This window comes from Neofelis nebulosa, chromosome 8 (assembly GCF_028018385.1).
Source record: "Neofelis nebulosa isolate mNeoNeb1 chromosome 8, mNeoNeb1.pri, whole genome shotgun sequence".
Lineage (NCBI taxonomy): Eukaryota > Metazoa > Chordata > Mammalia > Carnivora > Felidae > Neofelis > Neofelis nebulosa.
Window position 1 is genome coordinate 98,526,850 of NC_080789.1, and position 17,199 is coordinate 98,544,048.

At 36.1% G+C, this 17,199-nt stretch overlaps 1 protein-coding gene across 4 annotated transcripts; it reads left to right on the forward strand.

Annotated features, from left to right (window-relative positions):
• The first annotated feature begins 676 nt into the window (after positions 1–676).
• KLRK1 (killer cell lectin like receptor K1) lies at positions 677–15,544 on the forward strand. Of its 4 annotated transcripts, XM_058743689.1 has the most exons (8): positions 677–790; positions 1,764–1,868; positions 4,371–4,475; positions 5,656–5,748; positions 7,018–7,053; positions 7,435–7,586; positions 7,868–7,971; positions 13,397–15,544. In XM_058743689.1, exons 2-8 carry the CDS (start codon positions 1,829–1,831, stop codon positions 13,512–13,514), a joined length of 648 nt encoding a protein of 215 aa, XP_058599672.1. In that variant the 5' UTR covers positions 677–790; positions 1,764–1,828; the 3' UTR covers positions 13,515–15,544. The 4 variants fall into 4 exon arrangements, with proteins under 4 accessions (XP_058599672.1, XP_058599674.1, XP_058599673.1 ...); XM_058743691.1 differs by lacking the exon at positions 5,656–5,748; XM_058743690.1 differs by lacking the exon at positions 1,764–1,868.
• Positions 15,545–17,199: the final 1,655 nt, after the last annotated feature.

Consider the following 17,199-nt stretch of genomic DNA (forward strand, 5'->3'; position numbering starts at 1 on the left):
TCTGAATAATAGAGAGTAATACAATGAGTGACGTTTAAGGAAAATAGAGAAAAGGACTTATTTATTAGGAACAGAGATGGATCTGAGACACCACGTATATCATAAATGAAATCATATTGGCTACAAATTGATAATTGTTTGAGCTAGACATATGATGGTTCATCATAGAATTTTTATTTTGTACACACTTTATATTTTTATAATTAAAAGGTTATGTATGTACACATATATGTCTATTCACATGTATGCATTTATGTGTGTGCATATACTTATACATATAATATGAAAGATATCTTTCTATAGTTCCAATTTACATGAAATATATCGCATACTTGGTTCCATTCAAATTTATAACAGCATGTGCACAGGATGATTAAGAAGTTAACTTAATTTTCTTATTTGTTTTCACACAGTACTTACGGCCATATTTTAGAACAATTTTTCACTTTTAATTCAGAAAGAGATTATGTAATCCCATCATAACTCTCTTAACTCTGGGGAACTTCTTGTCACTGGATTAATCATTTTAAGTCATAAAATCGTGTTCACACCTCACATTTATTTCATCTGTTAGCAGAATTTTCTGTGCTGTGATAAGGCGGAAATACTGTGGTTGTTTTGTGTTTTTTCACAAGGTGAGATTAAAATAACATCTGTCATATCTCCCTCAGGGATCAAAGGTGACATCTCTAGTTTTCATTCTAAATTGGTAACCCAGGACATGTCTCAATTTTTCAGTTGTCTAGGAGGCTTTTATCCACAAGAATCAAGATCTTCCTTCTTGGATCAGGTGTGTTTCTTGTGTGTGTTTGTGTTTCTGACAACTATTAGTCGAGAAATGAGAAATTCTTGAGATTTCAAAATCAAGAAAGTTTCCAAAATGATTTACACCATAAGGGAATTATAACTGCTTTTTAACTGTTTGAATAGAATTGTGGAGGGTAGAGAATGCTTCTTACTTCTGAGGTATATACCCTTTTTTCCTGTATTCAATGATGAGTAGAGAGGATAAACTTACTGAAGAGTAAGTTATGGTGTTGCTGTAAAGATGGAGTGGTATCATCAAACAAAACTCCAAGAATGAATCTACTTTTGGGATTAAAGAATGGAATTTCAACTTGAATTCTCACACCTGAGTTTTCTGGGCTGGTGCCGGGCACTTAACCTTCTGTGATACACAGCTTTATTTGCAAAATGAAAAACATAGTTGTTACTTCCAACTACTGTGATCAAATATGAAATGGCTTTTTTTAATGTACGCATGATACATAATTATTAAATATCCATTTTTTTCCTGAGGGTTCTTCTAGACAGAATAAGATGTTACTATATAAATATGAGATTATTTTTGCTAATGATGGTGATGACAACTTATAGGTGATGATGATGGTGGTGGTGATGATATGGACAGAAGTTGAATTCGTGTTGAATTAACAACATAAAATAACTATAGATAGAAAATTATGTGTGTTGTCATTCGATATCAGTGATAAAAAATATTTCTGATTACGTATCTTAACGTAGGTGAATTAAAACGCCCGTTATTTTTTTGAAATAATTATTTATTATTTTGTAACCAAGAGAAGTTTAAAAAATTAATTTTACCTGGTTTATTTACCTGCTTTGTATGAACTCTTATTTTCATTTTTTTCCTTTATACGAACGGTAAAAATACTGTTACATCCTCATTTTCCTAATGAAGATATGTCATCTCACCCTAAGGAAAGAAAACAAGAAAAAATGCCCAATTTTATTTTATTCAGGATTCCTTTGTAAAACGAAGTTTTTTTGATCACCACTGGCGTAAAGAAACAGTCATAATTATACAATGAATCTGGTCCGAGATCGGTGGGCTTGTCACAACATGGGTATGTACTTTCCACTTAAATGTGCAGTTTGGTTTGTGTATAATTTTTTTTGTTTATTTATTTATTATGAGAGAGAGAGAGAGAGTATACCAGGGACAGAGAGAGAGAGAAGGAGAGAGAGAATCCCAAGCAGACTCTGTACTGTCAGCGCAGAGCCTGACATGGGCCTCAAACCCACAAACCATGAGATCATGACATGAGCTGAAGTCAAGAGCCAGAGACTTAACCGACTAAATCACCCAGGCACCCTGACTTGTATATAATTTTTTAATGTTTATTTTTGAAAGAAAGAGAGCACGAACAATGGAGGGGCAGAGAGAGGAGACACAGAATCTGAAGCAGGCTCCAGGCTCTGAGCTGTCAGCACAGAGCTGGACGTGCGGCTCGAACTCATGAACCGCAAGACCACGCCCTGAGCTGGAGTGGGTCGCTTGACTGACTGAGCCATCCAGGTGCCCCTCTGTAATTGCTACGATACCTAGAATTTGATACAAGCACACAAGGCATAAGAAAGCAAATTACTCCAGGGGTGCCTGGGTGGCTCATTCAGTTAAGCGGCTGACTCTTGGTTTTGGTTCAGGTCATGATTTCACAGTTCTTGAATTCGACCCCACATCAGTCTCTATGTTGACTGTGCAGAGCCTGGTTGGAATTCTGTCTCTGCCTCTCTCTCTCTACCTCTCCCCTCCTCATGTTCTGTCTCTCAAAATAAATGAACACTAAAAATAAGAAAGCAAATTACTCTGATTCACTTATGTCCATTTCATATTATGTTCATGTTATATTTTAAATAAAGTTTTCAAAACTTGAAAAATTTTTCCTCCTTTTTTTTTTTTTATTAACTACCTAAAGTAAAATCTTTCACAATCTGAGGCAGCCTGAAATAGTGACAGCATAATGATTTAGAGCTGGAAGAATGTTCCACAGACTTACACCAGTCTCTAGCTTTGAGATCTGAGGGCAATCCACAGCTTCTACGCACTTAAGTTTCCTTTTTCTATCGAGTAGAGATATAAAACACGCTATATTGACCTTAGTAGATTTCTATTTCTAGCATTATATTAAATAAGCAACATGAGGGGCGCCTGGGTGGCTCAGTCGGTTGAGCGCCGACTTCGGCTCAGGTCACGATCTCGCGGTCCATGAGTTCGAGCCCCGCATCGGGCCCCTGTGCTGACAGCTCAGAGCCCGGAGCCTGTTTCAGATTCTGTGTCTCCCTCTCTCTGACCCTCCCCCATTCATGCTCTGTCTCTCTCTGTCTCAAAAATAAATAAACGTTAAAAAAAATTAAAAAAAAATAAATAAGCAATATGATTTTGGCCACCTGTAACATTCAATTTCTTCATCCACAAAATAATACCTACCCTCTTCACATGTTTGATAATTAAATTACATATGGTATGTACAAAAAATGCTTCAGTATAATTTTAAGTATAAAAGATAATTAGTATTAACATTCCATTTGTAAAAGGTAATGACTGCTATCTCAGGAAGAGAGCAAAATGATTTTTTACTTGTTTTGTTCAGGGACAAGATTCTTTATGTGTCTTTATCTTAAAATGTGATGCCTTATTATTTTATTCATTGTATATCCTTCACTTTAAACAAAAACTAGGCATTTAGTAAGTGTTTACTACATGATGAACATTATTGATACTAAATGCATATTACTTACTTTCACTTTTTAAAATATCCATAACTAATTGTACTGATGTCCTTTGTTCTTTCCTTTTCTCTTTTTTCTTATCATTTCTTCTTCCTTCCTTCCTTCCTTCCTTCCTTCCTTCCTTCCTTCCTTCTTTCCTTCCTCCCTTTCTTTCTTTCTTTCTTTCTTTCTTTCTTTCTTTCTTTCTTTCTTTCCTTCTTTTTCTTTCTTTCTTTCTTTCTTTCTTTCTTTCTTTCTTTCTTTCTTTCTTTCTTAGTTGTTAACTTAGCAAATGTGGCTCCATGAGTTAAACACATATCTAACTCCTTAGGCCCCTGTCTTTCTTATTATACACTGTCTTTATTTTATTTTAATTTTTTTAAATTTATGTATTTATTTTGAGAGAGAGGGAGAGAGAGAGAGAGAGAGAGAGAGAGACCGCACCTGCAAGTGAGTGGGGAAGGGTGAGAAGAAAGTGAGAGACAATCCCAGGCCAGCTCTGTGCCCCTCACGAAATGTGAGATCATTATCTGAGCCAAAACCAAGAGTCGGACACTTAACTGACACCCAGGCACTCCTACACTGTCATTATTATAATGTTTGATTTCATTGCACATTAAGAATTGACTTATTTTAATAGAACGGAAGATCTTGCTAGAGAGATTTTGCCATAGAATAAATCTAATTTTAATCATCTTAAAAGTACAAAAATCATAATCATGAAGTAGTATAAAGCAAAAGTAACTTGATGTTATTGAAAAGGGACATGAATAGAATGGCAAGTGAAGTTGTGAAAATGTGTGACCCAAGTGGCAGAAAGGCTATGACTCCTATTGGCCTGAATTGTTTTCATCTAGCCATGGACGCAGTCCGTAATTCCAACTCTGAGCTGGTATATAATGGTATTTCCACACGACCAAAGAGAAGGCGTGTATTAAACACAAGCAAATATAGAGAAAACCGTAAGTTCCACGTCGCATCTATTTGTCTGCTCTCGGTATGTTGAGGGGAATTGTGGAATCCGTATGATTAGATCAGTGGCAAACATTCAGTTTATTTTACCTTCAGGAGGAAAGCAGAAATGAAATTCACTCTACTATACTATTGGAATATATAATACAGTTAAGCAGAAACTGTTCAGTTTGGGATTTTTTTCATGCTCTGCAAATGATGAGATTATCATTAACATAATAATGACAATTGAGACTGTAGTTTCTTGAGTTTCTTTTCAAGTTTTCATCTAAATTCCAGTTAATTAACATAGAGTGTAATATTAGTTTCCGGTTTGGAATTTAGGGATTCATCACTTCCATGTAATATTCAGTGCTCATCACAAGTGTGTTCCTTAATCCCCATTACCTATTTAGCACGTCCTCACCCATCTCCCCTCTGGTAACTATCAGTTTATTCTCTGTAGTTAAGAGTCCGATTCTTGGTGTGTTTCTTTTTTCCCCTCTATGTTCATTTATTTTGTTTCTTAGATTCCACATATGAGTGAAATCATATGGGGGACTTCTCCCAGAGAGGAACTCAAAACGATGTGCAATTATGTAAAAATGTATTCATCTTGTGATATCTAATAGCAAAACTAAGAAACAATTTAAATACACATTGGGAAAAAAATTAAAGACTGTCAGGAGATTTTTGTCCATATACCAATGAAAGACAATGCAAGAAGCTATGTATAAAAATTTGACAACTTTACAAGACATGACGTGGAATAATCTCCAAGATATTTCCTTAAGTGAAAAAAACTCACAGGATATTTTGTGCAGTTTCTTAAAGGTGTGTTTTTAAAAAGGGATTGAAGGGAACTGTCTGTATCTACATGAAAAAGTTCAAAAATTATAACCATGATTTATACTAAGGAGGAAACTGGGGGACTTTTGTGGAGAAGCAGGAAGGAATATGTATGTATTTCTATAGTCTGTCTTTTTTTAATCATTTGCAAAGAACCTATGTTACTTGTTCTGGGAAAAATAATTAGGGTAAAAGTACTGATACCACCCTTCCTATTTAAAAAAAATCTAATGTTTATATTAAACATGAGCATACCAAAAATGTTTAATCCTTATTTTCTCATCTTTCTCACTCTTTTTTTGTTTGTTTGTTTGCTTGTTTGTTTTCTTTTGTTTCTTACAGCATCTCCCTTTTTCCTAGTCCATTCCATTGCTATAGCTCTGGGGATCCACTTCATTATTATGGTAATGATATGCGGTGCCATAATCATACATTGTAAGTGACAGTAGAGAAGTAGATGGAGCATTCTTTTTTTTTTAATATGAAAATTTATTGTCAAATTGGTTTCCATACAACACCCAGTGCTCATCCCAACAGGTGCCCTCCTCAATGCCCATCACCCACTTTCCCTTCCCTCCCACCCCCCCATCAACCCTCAATTTATTCTCAGTTTTTAAGAGTCTCTTATGGTCTCTCTCTCTCTCTCTCTCTCTCTCTCTCTCTCTCTCTCTCTTTTTTTCCTTCCCCTCCCCCATGGTCTTCTGTTAAGTTTCTCAGGATCCACAAAAGAGTGAAAACATATGGTATCTGTCTTTCTCTGTATGGCTTATTTCACTTAGTGTAACACTCTCCAGTTCCATCCACGTTGCTACAAAAGGCCAGATTTCATTCTTTCTCATTGCCAAGTAGTATTCCATTGTATATATAAACCACAATTTCTTTATCCATTCATCAGTTGATGGACACTTAGGCTCTTTCCATAATTTGGCTATTGTTGAAAGTGCTGCTATAAACATTGGGGTACAAGTGCCCCTATGCGTCAGTACTCCTGTCTCCTTTGGGTAAACTCCTAGCAGTGCTATTGCTGGGTCATAGGGTAGATCTATTTTTAATTTTTTGAGGAACCTCCACACTGTTTTCCAGAGTGGCTGCACCAGTTTGCATTCCCACTAACAGTGCAAGAGGGTTCCCGTTTCTCCACGTCCTCACCAGCATCTATAGTCTCCTGATTTGTTCATTTTAGCTACTCTGACCAGTGTGAGGTGGTATCTCAGTGTGGTTTTGATTTGTATTTCCCTAATGAGGACTGAGGTTGAGCATCTTTTCATGTGCCCATTGGCCTACATAGAACGTTCTTGACCTAATGGTTGCAATGCATTACTTTGATTAGCATTCAGATGCACAGCAACAAAAACTAATAATATTGGACGTGTCCTTATATTTTTGCTATCCGTCTAGAAATTTGTCAACTACTTTTGCTAGAACTGTAAGTTACTAACAACACAAACCCTTTTACTAATTATGGTTTTTTGTTATTGAAATATGTCTCACATACAAGGTTTTAGGTGTACAAGGTAATGATTCGACACTTGTATACATTACTCAATGCCCACTGCGGAGAGCATAATCTCCATCTGTCACTATACAAGGTCATTACAATATTATTGACTATCCTCCCTGTGCTCTACTTGTCATCTTTATAACATACTTATTTTACAACTGGAAGTTTGTACCTCTTAATCCTCTCAATGATTATTTTAATAGCATTATTCCACCAAGAGGCTCCACTTCCTTTACAAGGTAAGTGAAAGTCTTCTAATATTTTGAAGCACAAATTACATGTATCTCTGTATAATTGGGTATAGGCCTGTATCCCACAGTGTTAACAAGAGCGTGTATAAGAAAATGATGAATTCTTGTCCGTAATCCGTAGCGTTCCAACATTTTTATTTTATTTGTTCATCTTTTAATAATGAAGGAGTGCTCCTAAAAAGCAGAAAATACTTAGTCTTTGGCATCTGTGTATATATATACAAATGTGTGGGGCCATGTCATTGGAGATGATCAGATTGGATCATCTGAAATGTTAGAGTTGGAATAAAAGGTATTTAATTTGTCTAGGCAGAATCTGCTATAATGCTCAGACTTGTACAGAATTAATAATATATTCCCCCTTTCTAGAAAGTTATTGTGGCCCATGTCCTAAAAACTGGATATGTTATAGAAATACCTGCTACCAATTTTTTAATGAAAGCAAAAGCTGGTACCAAAGCCAAGCCTCTTGTGTGTCTCAAAATTCCAGTCTCTTGAAGATATACAGCAGAGAACACCAGGTTGAGTATTTATTTTAATTTTCCTTCCTCTATTTACTCCTGATCACTGGACTATTACCTGAAACATAAGAGGGGCACTAACCCAGATATGTCTACCCTAAGTCTTTCTGCATTAAAAATAAGAAAGCATTTTGTAGGTATTAGGTATGGTGTTGTTTAAGTCAGAATTAGGCTAGAGGACAGAATCCATTTCCCTGAGTGTGAGGAAAAAATGATTACATGATTATGGCCTTGAATTAACTAAAATTCTTAGCACTGGTTCTATTTGTGGTTTCAACCAGGATTTCCTAAAATTGGTGAAGTCTTATCATTGGATGGGACTAATACAAACTCCACCAAATGGATCATGGCAATGGGAAGATGGCAGCATTCTCTTACCCGACCAGTAAGTTTATACCAATAGGTGTCTCTTCGGGGGTTTGTCCCTAAACTAGCCCTGTGGTCTTTCAATGATCACGTTACTTCACACAATCCCAGGATGTTCCCATATTCTAATAGTTTCAGCAGAAAGCCCTGAGGGCCTAAATTTAGGATATTGTGGAGCCGAGCAGCCAATACCACAACAATGAATAACATTAATTGCAATGTGCCAAGTGCAGTGCAAGGTAAGTCTAATACTACACCCTGTTTACAGATAAGGAGACTAAAGCAGAGAGGTTAAGTATCACATATATTCATTCTTTCAGGTTTTACCTGAATTGTTGAGATACAATTACATTCAAGAAACTGCATATATTTGAAATGTGCAATTTGATAAATTCTGAGAAATGTATACATCCACAAAACCGTTAATAACATCAAGATAATCAACATTTATCACCTGCCAAACTTTCCTTTGCACCCTTGTAATCTTTCCTTCCTACTCCTTTCTTTTTTTTAATGTTTATTTATTTATTGTGTGTAAGAGAGAGAGAGCACACACGTAAACAGAGCAGAGGCAGAGAAAGAAGGAGGGAGAGAATCCGAAGCAGGCTCTGTGCTGTCAGTGGAGAGCTCAGACTGGCGCTCCATCTCATGAACCATGAGATCATGACCTGAGCCCAAATCAAGAGTCGGACGCTTAACTGACTGAGCCACGCAGACGCGCCTCCTTTCTCCCCCTTTCTACCCACCTCTTTCCGTCCCCAGGCAACTAGTCTGCTTTCTGTCACTATAGATTAGTCTGCAATTTATAGAACTTAGTATCAATGGAGGCACTGCTGTTATGTCTGGCTTTTCCAGTCGGCATAATTATTTTGAGATCCAGCCACCTCAAAGCATGTATTAAGAACTAATTTCTTTTTATTCTTGAGAGGTATTTTATTTATGGGTGTAGTTCAATTTGTCTATCCTTTTGCCTGCTGATGGATATTTGGGTAACTTCCAGTTGTTGACCATGAACAATAAAGCCACTTGCTATGAATATTTGTGAACAAGTCTTTGTATGACCATAGGCTTTCTTTTCTCTTACATAAATATCTAGGAGTGGAATGGTTGGATAATAGGTATGTCTTTGACCTTTTAAGAAACTGCCAAACTACTACCCAAAAAGACTGTGCCATTTTACCCTCCCACTAGCAGGGTGTGAGAGTTCCAGTTGCTCTGCATTATGGGCGACACTTGTTACAGTCCGTTATTTAAACTTGTTTTATCCCCTTGATTAATTGACCCCTTTGCTACAACATAGTGACCTCCTTTGTCTTGTGTGACTGATTTTGACTTAAAGTCTATTTTGACTGCCATAACTATAGCCCCACCTGCTCTGTTTTGGTTATCATTTGCATGGAATATGACTCTCCATCTGTTCACTTTTGGCCTATGTGTGCCCTCAAAGCTAAAGTACGTCTCTTATAGGCAGCATATTGTTGTATCTTGTTTTTAATCCATTTAGTCAGCCCATAATACATCATTTTCCCTCCTTCTGACTGCTTTAATGATTTTCCTTTATAACAGGATTTGAGGAATTTGTCCGTAATATGCCTTGGATTAGTTTTTTCATATTTCTTGTGCTCGCGTTTTGTTGAGGCTCTTGGATCTGTGAGTTTATAATTTTCAAGCACAATTAGAAAATTTAACTACCATTATTTCTTCAAGTGTTTCCCCTTCTTCATTTCTCTTTTCTCTTCCCCAGACACAGGACAATTACAGATCCATTAAACAAGTTAGAATTGTGATGAACTGGTGTTCTTTTCACTTGTTTTCTTTGTGTTTCATTGTGGATATTCTCTATTGTCCTGAATTCAATTTTTTAAATCTTTTTTCCTGCAGTATCTAATTTTCACTACCCTTTCAAGTGTATAGTTCATCTCAGACACTGACCTTTTCATTTCGGAAGTTTCATTTGGCTGCTATTTCATGAATCTTCCATGTATTTCTTTAACTTTTTTGAATATATGGAATTCAGTCATCAAAACTGTCATGATATCTGGGGCGCCCGCGAGGCTCAGTCGGTTGATCGTCCAACTTCAGCTCAGGTCATGATCTCACTGTTTGTAGTTCAAGCCTCGCATTGGGCTCCCTGCTGTCAGCTCAGAGCCTGGAACTTGCTTCAGATTCCGTGCCTCCCTCTTTCTCTGCCCCTCCCCTGCTCGTGCTCTGTCTCTCTCTGTCTTTCAAAAATGAATAAGCATTAAAAAAAACCAAAAACCAAAAAACCAAAAACCTATCACAATATCCTTGTCTGTTCATTCTAACATCTGTGTTCGTTCTGGGTCAGTTTTAATGGATGGATTTTTCTCCTCCTTATGGTCACATTATTTTGTGTCTTCACTTACAGTTACTTTTCTATTAAATTTCATACACTGTGAATTTCACCCTTGTTTAGTGCTACATATTTTTTGTCTCTAAAATTATTCATGAGCTCTTTTTTTTTTTCCCCAGGACACAAATAAGTTACTTGGAAACAGCTTGATCTGGTTTGGCCTTGCTTTTAAGCATTACTAGAATGCTCAGTCTACAATGAATTATGCCCCACTACCAAGCAAAGACACTTTTAAGTAATCTACCCAAAGCCTTTTGAAATTTGAAGTTTTGCAATATGGCTGGTGAAGACGGGCACGATTTTAGACCCTGTGCAAGCACTAGGAAAGTTTTCTTACACACATGCATTAATCAATACTCTTAAATACGCAAGTGAGATCTTCTGCATATCCTCAGATCTCTTTATTTGTTCACCTCTCTCATCTCAAGTCCTATGTCCTGTGAACTCCAGCCGTCTGGCTCTTTGTGGACTCTCCAGTATCCTATGTATTCCGTTTCTATAGCCTGCTTTTTTAACCACTTGATTATACAGCTCAACTGGGCATAGCAGGACCACGTGACAACATCCTAGCGCTCACAGAGTTTATGAATACAGGCTTACTCTTTTGGATGAATGCTAGGGTAGCTCGCTTAAAAGGTCACTTCTATCACTTAGGATACCTGGCTTAGTAATTTCACCATGTTAGCACAAATCTCAGAAATAAAACCGAAGTGGTTTGTCAGGTCTGCTGCCCTTAAGTCTTGTGATATCACAGAGGAAACAGAAGTTCTTTGGACTCTAAAAGTTTATAATTCGTTATTTCAAGTATACTTTACTTATTTGAACCTCTAATTGTGGAGTAAGTAACGAAAACATCACAACAACATCCTTGCTAATGTCACGTTAATTTGGTTCTTTCTGTCAGACAGTTTTAAGCACTTTATATGTATCTTCTCATTGAAGACTCTTAAAAAGCATCTAACAGAGGTCATTTTTAACCTAATTTTGTGGGTAAGGAACAGAATCTTAGAATGTATAATAATTCACTTATGCTATAAAACAAGTAATTGTGGTAGAGAGTCAAATAAATCCCTTTCTTACACTACAGCCAGAATTATCATTAAATGACTTTAAAGAATCTCTTCTCACTGATTTTGAAGTTTACTTTGCTTCTTTAATGCTTAGTTGGCAGTGATCAATGAATGACCTCTTGCTGTCATCTTTTTCTTTCAAATGTCCCCTTATATTCATTGTCAGGGACTATTCATTATATATTTAGAATTTGGATGTCCCAGTTTACCTTAGAATTGATCTGGGGTGATCTCATTTCTGTATGGCTGGATTTCATTTTTGGCAAAAAAAAAAGTTTATTCTCTGGAAATACTAATAAAATTTTGTATCACCTTATCTCAACATTTATCACTCTGCAAGTGCAAATGTTTGTTTTGGAAGCCAAAGCAAAACAACTAGCATATTAAGTTTCGTTTTGTGCATGTAATAAGTATTTGTTGAGCATTACTCAATTTCCAGAAACCATACAGAGATAACTACAGGGATGAATAGTACAGAACTCCATCAAGACTTTCACACTTCAGTCAGAGATATGGTTTTAAACAAGTAAAATCCAGAGTTATGCTGTGGTGGACATGTGATGGGAATGGTATGGGAAAACAGACACAGAAGCTGAAAGGAATAGAAAAACAAAGTCCGATTTAAAAGTGAAAGTCTAATGTGCATAGATTGAGACCAACTAAGAGCAGTTACTAAAAATTCTTAATTGTATTTTCTCTTATAGTAGGTAGTGGTTTCTATATAGGCTGAGTTTCTTCTCTTGTCCTTTTTTTATCGTTTTCAAAAAATTTTAATGTTTGTTTTTGAAAGAGAGAGACAGAATGTGAGCCTGGGGAGGGGTAAAGAGACAGGGAGTCATAGAATCTGAAGCAGGCTCCAGGCTCTGAGCTGTCAGCACAGAGCCCGATGCGGGGCTCGAACCTATGAACCTTGAGATCATGACCTGAGCCAAAGTCCGTCACTTAACTGGCTGAGACACCCAGGCTCCCCATCTCCTCTTGTCCTTTTAAATACGTACTATCAGACCACAGTCTTTCTTTTTTTTTTATTGTTCTGATTCACATCAATTCATCATCACTCTTTGCTTAGCCTTCTATTTCTCACCTGTTCCTAGCAGAAAACAATCACCAGATTCCAAGGCAAAATAGATACACAGATAGAACTATCTCTAGATGGAATGCCTACACACACACACATGCATATATATATAAGTTTATGTTATAAACACATATATATATATTTATATACACCTAAACATATACACATATGTGTGTATTTAATACATATGTATATTATATATTAAATAATATTATATATGTGTGTATATATGCACATATAATATATAAGAATTTTACAATTTATTTTTATTTCCTTACCAGGTAAAGTTGCACATATCTAAAGAAGATTGTTTGTTTTTGCATAAAACATGGTATCTGCTGACCTCATTGAATTCTAACTTCATTTCTAATTTATTTGTTTAAAAAAAACATTTAAAAACTTTCATTTCAGGACTCCTGGGTGGCTCATTCAGTTAAGTGCTAGACTCTTGATCTCAACTCAAGTCATGATCTCATGTTTTGGCGCGATCCAGTCCTGCATTAGGCTTCGTGCTGACAGCACGGAGCCTGCCTGGGATTCTCTGTCTTCCCCTCTCTCAGCCCCTCCCCACTGTCTCTCTGTCAAAATAAAAACAAAACTTTTTAAAATAAATATAAACACAAAACTTTTTCAAAAACTTTCATTTCGCTCAGGTACATATACCAAGAGAGCCTAGACTCCCTAAAATGACAAATTTCCAATGTAGACAAAATAGTGACCTATACTAGAATGAAACTACTTTTTATAACCGAGTTGGCTATATTCTGCATATCTTTTAACTAACAGATACCAAGCATGGTCCTAAAACATCCTGAAATGATATTACTTTAATACTTATTTTTAAATAAATTTTATTGCATTTTTATATTTATGTATTCATAAAGTAAGTCATGAATATAATTTGTCTTTCTCTCTAATCTAGACTAACCATGGTTGACATGCAGAATGGAACCTGTGCAGTTTATGGATCAAATTTTAAAGCTTATACAGAAAACTGTTTAACTCCAAACACATACATCTGCATGCAGAGGATTGTGTAAAAGCTGATGATGTATAAAATACAAAAGATTCAAACACACAGAAGCCTTTTGCCAAATGTGCTGTGGAAAAAACTTCCAGCAGAAAATTCCACCAATAATTATTGTATTATTTTTCCATCTATGACCTGACACAAAAATAACCTTGCAGGGGAATAAAAGCCAATAGTTAAAAAACCTATCTTCTATAAGAATGTTTTGTTTAATTTTTGCAAAATTTTGGGTAATGAACAGATTCATTTTTACATTTAATAAACTGTTGATGAAACCCAAGGTTGAACTAAATTTCAGACTATGAGTTTATTAAATGTACACAAAAATTTACATTAAGAAGGCTTTTAGAAATTTTGAAAATCAAATAAATCTAAACTGGGTGAAGGGTATATACGAGGGTTCGTGAAATTTACTATATTGAAACATTTTCAAAATAAGGGTTGAAAGGTCAACAGATACACCCTCAAAATTTCAAAATGGCACTACTATTTTAATACAGCACATTTTGGTAGAAATTGAATTACTCCCCCTAGTACTGCGCTGACTGCTGCAAAATACAGAAAATGAAGAATTGAGTTTGAAGCGGACTTTCTAGGCTTCGAGGCAAAAATGGCATTTGAGTGTGAAACCCGTGGAGCAACCAAGATGTTTCTCGGCAAACCAGTAGGATGACAGAACTCTTGGCAAATGGAATAATAACGTGCAAGTGAGCAGCAGTTGGAAGAGTCTGTGACTCTAAAGGAAGCCACTTTGTATTGATAGGTCTGGTTCTGCGTTTTATTTGTTCATTCATTCGTCTGTTTTAGATTCCACATATGAGTGAAATCCAATAGTATTTGTCTTTCTCAACCTGACTTATTTCACTTACCAGAATATTCTCCAGATCCTTCAATGTTGTTAACAAATGGCACAATCTCATCCTTTTTAAGGGCTGTGTGATATTCCATCGTATATGTCCATATATATCTACCATGTCTTCCTTATCCATCTGTCTATTGGTGGACATTTAGGCTGCTTCCATACCTGAAGCGAACGTAACATCGTGTGTCTACTATACACAAAATGAAAAAAGTTACCAAAAAAAAATCTATTTTGATAAGAGCAGAATGATGAAGAAGACAAGGAGCTTAAGAAGGGGAGGAGAGAGAAGCAGAGGCTAAATCCAGAGGTGTGGACCTTCGTGCACCCATTATAATTTTGGTTTTTATTCTAAGTGCACTTGCCATTTGTGTGTTTTGTGACAGGCATGAAGCCATGGATTGAACAGCGTTTTCATGGAAAATTACGATAAAATGTCATGAAAAAAATCATTTTCTTAATTTTTTTTTAATGCTTATCTTTATTTTTGAGACCGAGAGAGACAGAGCATGAGCGGGGGAGAGGCAGAGAAGTGGGGAGACACGGAATCAGAGGCAGGCTCCAAGCTCCGAGCTGTCAGCACAGAGCCCAACACAGGGCTTGAGCTCGCCAACTGCGAGATCATGACCTGAGCTGAAGTCGGATGCTCAACCGACTGAGCCACCCAGGCACCCCCCAAAATTGTTTATTTTCTACATAGTCAATCAAGGGCTGAGAAATATGTTGGCCCAAATTAGTTTTTACATACTTGTGTAAAGTAATACGCACCAATCATAATTAACAAAGCTTAGCATTTAGTCAAGTTTGTTTTAAGATTTTATTATTAAATATTTAAATCACAGAGAGTGAAATGTTCTCACCCCCACCACAACAATAAAATGATAATTATGTGAACTGCTGGATTTGTTAACTAACCTTATTGTGCTACTCATTTGTATTGTAGATTTGCTTTATGTATCAATTGTATTTTTAAAATCCATAATATTTTATATAGTTATAAAGAGGCAGAAATGTGAAATCAAGCTTATTCAATGTAGTATTAAACTATCTCTGTCTTTAATATCAATTTTATCCTTGTCAATGTTAAGCTAGCCTATGAAATGTATTTAGAAATGCTTTTTCTATTTTCCAAAACGGCTTATATAAAATTGAAAAATATAACCATGAAATTTTCAAAGAAATCTTCCTGAAGTCTTCTGCTTCTCTTTATGGAAAGAGTTTAAAAAAATAGTATTTTCGGGGCGCCTGGGTGGCTCAGATGGTTAAGCAGCTGACTACCGATTTCGGCTCAGGTCCTGATCTCACGGTTCATTTCATGAGCTGGAGCCCCGCATCCCTGCTGTGAGGGTAGAAACTGCTTTGGATCCTCTGTCTCCCTCTCTCTGCCCCTCCTTCTCCTCTCTCTCACTCTTTCTCTCAAATAAATAAACGTTAAAAATTTTAAAAAGAATAATATTTTCATGGTTTTAAAAATATTCAAGCTTGGAATAAGCTGCCTTAACCTAAACATTTCTCTTAACAAAACGTCAACACTTTCAAATTTGTTTGCACTAAAATTATCAGTTTTCTTTTAGCTTTCTAAACTATTTCATTTCTATATCTCTATATGTGTCCCCTTATAATGCCTAAAAATATTTATCTGTGCCTTCTAACGTTTTTTCTTTTACAAATTTTGCCAAGTGTTTGTTTGTTTTGTCAGCCTTTCAAAAGAACCAACCTGTTGCTTTGTGAATTCTCCGTACTGTTTACTTATCATAACCATCATAATCTAACTCATTCTTGTATTTATTACCTCCTTCCTTTTACTTGATTTGCATTGTAAGGACAATTGATTTACTTTATTGTACTTAATCTGCTCCTATCATTTTAAATTTTTTTTAACGTTTATTTATTTTTGAGACAGAGAGAGAGCATGAACAGGGGAGGGGCAGAGAGAGAGGGAGACACAGAATCTGAAACGGGCTCCAGGCTCTGAGCTGTCAGCACAGAGCCCGATGCGGGGCTCGAACTCAGGGACCGTGAGATCATGACCTGAGCCGAAGTCGGATGCTTAACCGACTGAGCCACCCAGGTGCCCCTGTTCCTATCATTTTAAATTGGTCTCTTGATTTACTAACTTCCCAGACCTTTTGGTACACAATAATTTCACTATGATTTATTTCTAAATAGCTGATATTTTTAGCTAAAATATCCTAGCAATGAATAGTTTATCTTTAATTTCTGTATATATGGAGATTTTAAAATGTATGCCTTTTATATGAATTTCTAAATTATATTCAGTTGTGAAACTGATCATCTTTATTTTTTATACTTTTTTTCACACTTCCTCTCTGTTTTATTCATGCCATGATTTGTCAAAGAAAATAGTCATTTGTTTTTCTTAAAGCCTTACATTCTATATTACCGTGATTCCTTCCTCTGAGTATTGTTTAACTGTTCCTCTACTCCCTAAATTTCCTGTTAACTGATAGTCCATATAGAGGATTGATTATATTCAGGTTCTCTCTGTTTGTTTTTGGTCAAAGAAACCTTCACGATGCGGTTTTGTTGCCAATATTTTATCTCCCAGGGTGGTAAATAATCCTGAGTTGCCCCATGTGTTACATAACAGATTATTTCATGGATTCAGATGCCATCAGCCTGGTCCTTGTAATAGAAGTTTCCTCATCAAAGTTTCACCTAATGGTTTTAAAATCAATTGATGCTTCCTGCCTAGCTCCATTATATTATTAAGGTTTGGAAAATGGAAGTTTTCTAGTCCTATTATTCTTTCTGCATTTACTGGGTGGGACTGTCCCCCAAAAACTTCATTTGTGAACTCTTCAAATTCTTTGAA

Coding starts and splice junctions, on each gene's coding strand:
- KLRK1 (XM_058743688.1), top strand. CDS start 5,367: ATGATTTATACTAAGGAGGAAACTGGGGGACTTTTGTGGAGAAGCAGG. Junction 5,749..7,017: donor CGGTGCCATAATCATACATT/GTAAGTGACAGT, acceptor TTATTTTAATAG/CATTATTCCACCAAGAGGCT. Junction 7,587..7,867: donor TATACAGCAGAGAACACCAG/GTTGAGTATTTA, acceptor GGTTTCAACCAG/GATTTCCTAAAATTGGTGAA.